Raw genomic sequence first — 9,242 nt, forward strand, 5'->3', positions numbered from 1 at the left:
TATATTTTAAATTTCAATCAAAATTAAAATTTTAATTTATTTATTAATTCTAATTTTTTTTTTAAAAAAATTTCTCATTATTTTACGATTTTTTTTCTTTTTTTTTTTGTGGAAAAAATTGAAAATGCCATTCAAAATGGCGTTTTTAAAGACGCCATTTCAAATGGTGTTTCTTTTTTTTTTTTTTTTTTTGGGATGATGCCATCGTGGAAAAGCAGGGTGACGTGGAAGGAGAAAAAATGTCATTCAAAATGACGTTTTTCTCTTTTACATTTTTAAATTTTTTTTTATATTATTTTGAAAAACAGCTCTGTAGAGAATATCTTCGTGAAAAATGATTATGTCACTGGATCGTAGATGACGAGTGAGGATGATAATTTTTGACCCGGCATATGAATCTCATACGGATACGATATGGAAAAATTTAATTTTGAATTGAGTTTATCGAAAACAAGCCGACATAATTACGATCCATAAAATTCGTATCATTCATGGATTAACTCGCGAATCCGAAATAGATCAACATATTTTATTTAATAATTTTATAAATTTATTAAAAAAAATATTTCTATCAAGTCAGTTTCTAATCTAACGAAGCAGCATCACGAATTAGATTACTTCGTTTGTCACCGATTATATCGAAATTGATCCTGACGTTACAATGATATGTGCCCATGAATATTTTATGATATTTTATATTTTAATTTTTTTATATTATATTCATATTATAAAAAAAAATTGCTTGCGGTCGTGGGCATCAAGAATGCGTCGGATTGAACGTGGGCTGGCTCGACGCCAATCCTACACGACCCGGACCAGATCCGCCGTCCACGCGTCCTCGAGGCTCGAGGCGATGGCTGCATCCGTGTTTGCGAAGCCCAAAGCGGTGGGCGTAGGCGGATTCCCCAAGGGGCAAAACCTTGGTCCTGGACTCGCAGCTTCACTCCATCAAACCCTAGTTCTTCCTCCGCCTTCAAACCCTTGCACCGGGGAATAGAGATGGCACCCAAACGCCCCGCCGTCGAAGCCACGTCTTCTTCCTCCTCCGACGAGGCCGCCTCCTCGTCCGACGAAGAGCACGAGGAAGCGCCCCTCTCCTCCCCTTCCCCTGACAAAACCATCGTCCAAAAGAAGCCCACCAACCCCCCCGCCCCCGCTCCCCCGGCCCCGAAGTCCCACCCGTCCCAGCGCCCTGCCCCGGCCTCCAGCGACGAAGACGAAGACGACAGCGAAGACGAAGAAGAAACCTCCGCTTCCGAATCCGACGATGATCAAACCAAGAAGCAGCCCCCCCCGGCGCCCCAGCCCCAGCCCCAGCCACCCCTACCCGAACCCACCCCCCAGCCCACCGCTTCCGGATCCAGTGATGGGTCCGGATCCGGGTCCGACTCCGAAGAAGAATCCTCCGACGAGGAGCCCGCCCCCGTCCGCCGCCCCTCTCGCGGCGCTGATCCCTCCATCAAGCCTATCAGCTCGAAGCCCATGGACGAAGCCTCCCAGCCCAAGAAGCCCACCGCCGCTTCCCCGTCTCCCAGGAAGAAAGCGAAAACCTCGGAGCCTTCGGAGAATGACGGCGGCGGGCCGAAGCGGCCGCTGTTCCAGAGACTGTGGAGCCCGGATGACGAGATCGCCGTCCTCTCCGGTCTCGTCGAGTACCGCTCGAAGAAGGGAACTCTCCCATCGTCCCATGAGATGGACCAGTTGCACAATTTGATTCGTGGCTCTCTTCAGGTTGAGGTCAGCAACAACCAGCTCAACGACAAGATTCGGCGCCTGAAGAAAAAGTTCGAGACCAATGTTGGTAGGGGCAAGAACGGCGCGGACCCGACCTTCTCCAAGCCCCAAGAGCGCACTGCCTTCGAGCTCTCGAAGAAGATATGGGGGGCTAAGAAGATCCTCTCGGAGGATGCCGGTGCCAGCAGCGGTGAGGAAGATGAGGGTGAGGAGAGTGACAGTGAGATGGCCGGCCAACAGAATGTTAAGGAGGAGAATGCTGCCTCCCCCGCTGCTTCTCTGAAGCTTCTTGATGGTGTGTCGCCTGCACCGCCATTGGCAAATGGTAGTGCTAAGCTTCGGTACCCTTTCTTAAGCGGGGCAGTTACTAAATTGGCGAATGAGTGCAAATGTGGAACGGCGATGAAGAGGGCGCTGGAGAACGTTGAGGACTCGAAGGCGAGAGCAATGGAGGAGAAGGTCAAGAAGCAGAAGATGGGTGAGATGAAGCTGCATGTGCGCCGGATGGATCTGATGAAGGAGACAGTAAAGCACATCGTTGAAGCTCTAGCTAAATCGGATTGATAGGCATCATTTCCCTTTGTTTGGGATGCTTTGCAGTTTTGGTTTTTACTGGCTTCTTTGCTGTTGGTAGGTCTCTTTCTGTTCTAAAGTTAAGTGCTTTGTTTTGTTGTGATGTTGAATTCTCTTTTCTGGTTCTCTTTCTTCATGATGAAGATAGAAGTGTATCACTTGGTGGACTTGGAAGGCCACGTCTAAATGTTTCCTTCTTAATGTTTAGCAGGCAGTCGTCTTTTCTGTAGCCGAACAAATTTAACAGTTGCTTAATATGCCAAATTAATATATTGCAATTAATTAGATGAAGCTCGTTTAGAATTATTGGTTTGCTAATTTGCCTTTTCCCTTATTCATTTGGTGTTTGTTATGTTGATATTGTAAATTATTATTGGTTAAGAGGTACTTAATCTGATATGTTTTGTCTTTAACATGGCTTTAGGTGTTTTCAGCATAATATGATTTAGTGGTTTTCTTATGTTATTGTTGGTGTTATTTAGATTCTTTGAGCTTTTGGATGATGAATAGCAGCTCTGTGATCTTGCACATATAATGCTGCTGAGTAGTTATATTTCCATTAGGTGATATTTTGGCTATCATGCGTCATCAACACATTTCTTCTACGGTGCTGATTTAACCAATTTTCATTTTGCTTCATCTTCTTACAGAAATTATATTTTATGTCACGTGCACCCTACATTGATGTGATAAGGTTTGGTGCATTTTTCCAATTTTGTAGCTTCATTGAGTGATGTTTTAGGTTGTAACATAATTGTTTCATATTGCATCATATGGGTATAAATTTAAGGGACTCTCTCGATTCCTCGGTGGCTTGTCTGTGGAATAATCTATACCTGGCCAAGTAAATGGGGTTCTGAGGAGAACTTTTGTGAAGAAGAGGACGTGTTTACTGTTAAAGCAAGCTTTCAAATCACCTTTTAAGAAGAATATGTCATCGATTTTTTCCCTTTTTGGGGATAGCATGATAGGGTGCTTCCCCTGATTGGCTAAAGTTCTTCTCTACCGTGGCTTCTCCTTCCCCCATCTACTTATAAGAGGTTTATTGCTTGGATAGGTTATCCAGGCTACCATACAGGCTCTAAGTCTCTTTACTTTCTTATTCACCTGCTAAGGGCCACTTTGTTCTCTACCTTTTTATAGCTTTCATCTCTTTGAAACCTTTATCAATATGGATAAGGTTAGGAGCAATTATAAGCTAAAGCTAAGCAAGCAATCTTGTCAATTCAAAAGTGCACTGTCATATTTTCAGAATTGTCATACAATTTTTTATTGTTAAAGTTTCTAGGTATTAAATATTTACATTTCTACTAATTTGTTTTAGTTTAATGAATAGCTCAATAGTTAAGAGCATGATGCTGTACCTGTGTTTCCCTTTTGGTTATTTCTCTTTCTTCCCTCCATTTCCCATATTCTGAAGAGGGATATTCTTGAATGGACTTGTTTGGTTTTGGAGCAACATGTGCGCTGATGGCATGTATGGAGACTCTGAATCTCACACTTCTAGTATTGTGACACCCACCATCTTGAAACAATACATAGGAAGAAGCTTTTCCTATTCTTACAGCTCCTCCCTTCTTCTCTATACTGTGAAGTTGTGGTTATGATGGGCCACTGAATGTGTTATTCCAATATCTATTGTTAATTTAGTATACTAAATTCCGTTGTGTCTTTTATTTGTCCTAATATGGGCATTTGTTTGGGTACTGATTTCTCTTTCTTCTCTCCTTATGTGGAAGTATATGGATTTGATCTTATGACATGCTTTAAAAGGCCCCCTTTAGGTTCACTAAGCAGTCTTTTTTGGTGTAGCTGAGCAAATTTAGTTTATGTTTCATACATGCTGTTGCAGTTGATGATCAAATGAAGTTTCTTTAAAATCGAAAGATTTGCTGCTTTGCTTTCTATTTTTCACATATGATTTTGTCACTTAGATTTTGTTCATTATTACTCGTAAACGCGTATTTTGAAGGACATGCTTTTAAACAGGATTCAAGAAATCCATTTGGGATGTTTAGTGATCAAACTTGTGTTTCTTCAACTAAGTCTTATGTTGTTTTCAGTTTTATATAATCAATTTAGTTGTAATACTTTTGGTCTTTCATATTCGTTGGTCTTCTAGGTGATCAATGGTTTTTGTGGTTTTGCAATTGGTCTTTTGTTGTTTTAAGCTTCTGAGGACAATTATTTTGAGTTCTAATAGTGCCATCTCAGCTTTTATGTACTAGGAAAATATTTATGATTTATTAAATCATACTGTTGTAGCAAAATCTAATTTTGCTCTGCTTTCTTATACAAGATACATGTTTTTGTGAGGTGTACTCTAAAATGATGCTGTAAGGTGTTTTACGTCATTATGCAAGAATGCTTTTATACAACTTTTTGTGTTTTCGGTTGAGGAAGATGGTGCAAAATCAGATCAGATTGTTATGGTGTTTTCAGGTGACTTTGTATTAATATGCAGATAAATCATTTAAGGCATGGTTTATGCAGTGCTGACAATCAGGTCTGGTCAGATTGGGTTAGATACGGATCAGCTTGTAGGTCAACATTCCATCAACTCGAATCCAACCTCTTTGTTGGACAGATTAAAAATCCAATTCTGAACCTGACAACTAAATTAAAGAAGTGACTAAATTGACTACGACGGGTTGGATTAAGTTAAATGGTTTAAACAGGTTAACTATCGTCACCCCTATTTCAGAGATATCCGCTAAGGAGTTATGATGACAGTTGTTCACTGGTTATAGAGGCTAAATGAAGAGGTGATACGGGTCCGTTATCAGTTTTAGGCTCTTGGTAGAGAGGAATCCTCTGTCTAGCGTCACAGACTACCCTCACCAAGAATCTGTAAGTATGATTGACACTATTGGGTTTACGACTTATAGCCATTGATCTCAGTTACTGTAATTGATTATGTGAGGAAGTAATTGCAAGTTGGTGCTTCCTTTTTGCTCTAAGGTGTTGATGAACATTTCTGTTTTTTTTAATCTCTTTTTGGTATGTGAGACTCTTATGGGTCTCTTCTTCTTCTTTTTAAATTAATAATGCGTTGAAACTTTCATGCGTTATCTATTTGACACCTTTGGAAATGGTGTTAAAGATTGTTTTTGAATTGCATAATGTTCAGGGACTTTAACATTCTTTTTAAAAAAAAAAATTAAAAAAAAAACCTTTATCCAATTTCTAAAGATTCATAATCTTTTGTTGCTATCGTCTTACTAATCGAAATCTGACTTTATGGATTAAGAATGAGACTGTAGGAAAGAAAGTTATATTTTATTGTTCTTCTCAAATTAAAGTTAGATTTCAAATGAAATCTGTTTTCATTGTTCTCGCATATAATGTATTCCAATCATTTTCTGATTAGCTTGACTAATGCAGCACTCGTTCAGTTACTAGTATTGACATTAAAAAGATTGTTCCTTAATTGCTAAGTCTGCTGTACTATTTTGTAACATACCTTATCAACTAATAGAGTAATCATGCTTGCATATATTTTCCCAATCTCAAATCAATGAAGTTTGCTTATAGAATTTATCAGGTGAGTCTGCTTGCTTTTAGATGATTTAAAATTGATTTAATGGGTAAAGAGTTTTGGAGTTGAGCATACTGTGTTATGCCCTAAGTGATTTTTTTTTTTTAAAAAAAATTATGTAATTTGATTGCTAAAAATGCACGATACATGGAGAGAAGTTAATAAAATCAGCCTCGTGAGGATGCAGTGGGTACTGGGGTGGAAAAGGTGAAGGTTAGCGGGTGCGAAAAATAAAATTATATGTTTGTCGGACGGAGCGTGATAGGGCAGAAACGCAAGGCTGAACAGGAAAATTCTTGCATAGATTCTAGATGTAAGCAATTTTACTATAATGTATTTTCATACCTATATCTGAATATTTGTTCATGGCAGCGTTACTTTCTACATCCATTTTATACTGATGGCACTAGTCATACTTTAACAAATGCGCCCAGATCCGTTTGATTGGAGTGCGTAAGATTACGAAATAAATAAAATTTATTTATTTAAAAAAATTATTATGGAAGAAAATAATTTTGATGAGATTTGGTTGGTGAAAAAATTATTTTGAAAAATGATAATAAAAAAAATTATTATATTTGATTGAAGATAAATTTATATAGAAATATGATTAAATTTTTAAATATATTTTTTAATATAAAATAATTTTTTAATATTATAATAGTATTATAATTTTTAATTAATTTTTATATAATAACTGTAATCACATAATCTTTTACATAATATCATCTCCATTTTAATTTCTTCGTAAAAATTTTTGATTGAATGAATTTAAAAAGATATCAGAATAAATTTAATAATTACATATGTAGTTTTATTAGAGATATTTTTATCAGGTATGGGTTATCATTATTCGGATATTTATCAAATATCAATCTCTCATGGTATTTATTTTATCTTCTTTCTCTGAAAAATAAATATGAGATCTATCAATTTTTTTATCATTTCTCTTTTCTATTTTTCATATCAAATATAGTAATCTGATATGGGAATCATCTTTTCATACTAAATTATCCCCAACCATCAGATCCTTAGAGGTCATTTGGTTGGAAACAATCTGGCATGAAAAAATAATTCCATATCAGATTACCATATTTGGTATAAAAGAAGAAATAAAGAAATAATAAAAATATTGGTGGGCCTCATGCTTATTTTTTGGAGAGAGCAAGTAAAATAAATATCATAGAGATTGATATTTAATAATTTTTTAAGTGGTGGTAATTCATATTTGATAAAAATATTCTCCATGAAGTTGTATACGTAATTTTTAAATTTGTTCTGATATTTTTTTAAATTCATTTAATAAAAATTTTTGTAAAAAAATTAAGATGGAGATAGTATTATGTAAAGAATTATGTGATTATAGTCATTATATAAAAATTAATTGGAGATAATAATATTATTTTAATATTAAAAAATTATTTTATATTAAAAAATATATTTATAAATTTGATTATATTTTTATGTAGATTTATCTCCAACCAAATATAGTAATTTTTTTTAATATCATTTTTTTCATAATAATTTTTTTATTAAAAAAATATATTTTATAATTATTTTTTTAAATAAATAATTTTTATAAATTATTAAATTATTTTATATTTTGATATATTCTAATCAAATGAAGTATTTTTTCATGTCAGATTATTCTCAACCAAACTGATCCATAAAGGGCTCAAAGCACTTATGTTACCATCCTATTTTATTCAATATTTTCTTTTATACGGTCTGTTCGGTAGTTTTTAGCGTTCCATCGTCGCGGGCGTTAAAAAGTTTAAGGCAAGCAGTCCACTAAATTTTGATCTGCTTAAGAATAAACAGGACAAGAGTTAATCTGGCGGGTACGGAGGGGAAAATCCTCTTACGCGTATTTGCTTGTCTCGATCTTGAAGAAGTAGCTAAGCCTCTACTATCTGAAAAGGATGGTGTCGACCCTTCAATTGAGAACATGCGTGGAAGAAAACAAAAGACTTAAATTTTCTACTGGATAGTGATTTGACAGGTGATCGGAAGCCAAACTCCTTCCATAATAGTTTTATGGGTAAGAAAATAATATTTTATATTTTATCTCAATTTATAAATATTTTTTTTTGCATCTTAACATAATATTATTTATAATTTTTAATTTATTATAATATTTTTACTAACTATTTAATTTGAGATAGAGTTCGCCGCGGACGTCTGTAGGATGAAAATGAATTTTGAAAGACTGATATAAATTTGTTAGATTATTTTAAAATAAAATAAAATATAATATGGATTTAAAAAAATTAAAAAATTTAAAATATCTAAATTCTAATCTTAATCTCATTTTTTTTCACAATCCTCCTTTCTAAAATGATCATACAATCTTGGTCAGCAACTCTCTGATCCTGTTGCTACTGTCTCCATGCCTTCTACCACTATCATCTCCATCTTAATTCTCTATCTTCTTTTCTTCTTTTTTCATTATCTTTTTTTGTCTCTCTATTTTTTTTTTTTTAATCTTCTCTTCTTCTTTTTTTTTCTTCTCTTCTTTCCAAAATTTGGGTGAAGAAGATCAAACAGCGATCGCTTAATACCACTAACTCTGCAGCAGCTGCAAAACTCATGACTATTCTAATTGCAGTTCTCAACTTGTTCTTTTCTTAGGATAACACAAGCAAAAAATCTTTAACAGTATAGAGGCCATCCAAGCATTTGCCAAAGTTTGATCATTTATCAATTCATTAAGAATTGACGACTTCAAACCCATGTACAAATGAAACAGAGCCATTTGATGGAATAAAGGTGAACCAATAAATTAGAGGTCACGGAATTCAAGTAAAAAAAAAAGAATTATGAATGAGGCAGATCCAGTGCCAACTTGGTTGCCGGCATATCAATCTTATAATAGTCCGATTCGAAGAAGATATGAAGGGATAGACGGTAGAAGAGTAGAAGTGAGGGTGGAAAAGGCACTATCTCCAGAAGTTTTTCGAACAAATGAAGACTACTTTAAATTAAGAACAAAGACCTGCATTGGATCGAGAAGTTTCGGAAGATGTCAAGAGTGAATGCAACTGAAGAAATATCAACTAAGAAGGTATTGAAAGCAAAAGAGTAAAGAGATACAACTCAATAATCTCATCTCATCTATCTCCAATATTTAACAAGATAAGCATCAGTTCAAAGATTACAATAAATAGCTCGAAGATCTCTTTAAGCGGAACAAAAAATTCTCAATAGTGTTTTCATCTTCTTCATCTAAGTTTTGAAAAAAAAAAGAAAGAAGAGAAGAAGGGAGAGAGAGAAGGGAAAAGAAGATGAAGAGACAGGAGGAGGAAAGGACAAAGGTGGGAGCCATGGCAACTGTTGGGATGCGGGCAACAACGGTGGTAGCCGAAGGATTGTCGATTGGATTGTATAGCCATCTTAG

At 35.6% G+C, this 9,242-nt stretch overlaps 1 protein-coding gene across 1 annotated transcript; it reads left to right on the forward strand.

Annotated features, from left to right (window-relative positions):
• Positions 1-890: 890 nt before the first annotated feature.
• On the forward strand, positions 891-2,592 carry LOC105039098 (uncharacterized). Its single transcript, XM_010915097.4, has one exon. The coding sequence runs from the start codon at positions 1,000-1,002 to the stop codon at positions 2,296-2,298; it is 1,299 nt and encodes a 432-aa protein (XP_010913399.2). The 5' UTR covers positions 891-999; the 3' UTR covers positions 2,299-2,592.
• The last annotated feature ends 6,650 nt before the right edge of the window (positions 2,593-9,242 follow it).

The sequence above is a fragment of the Elaeis guineensis genome, chromosome 1 (assembly GCF_000442705.2).
Source record: "Elaeis guineensis isolate ETL-2024a chromosome 1, EG11, whole genome shotgun sequence".
In the NCBI taxonomy this organism is placed as follows: domain Eukaryota; kingdom Viridiplantae; phylum Streptophyta; class Magnoliopsida; order Arecales; family Arecaceae; genus Elaeis; species Elaeis guineensis.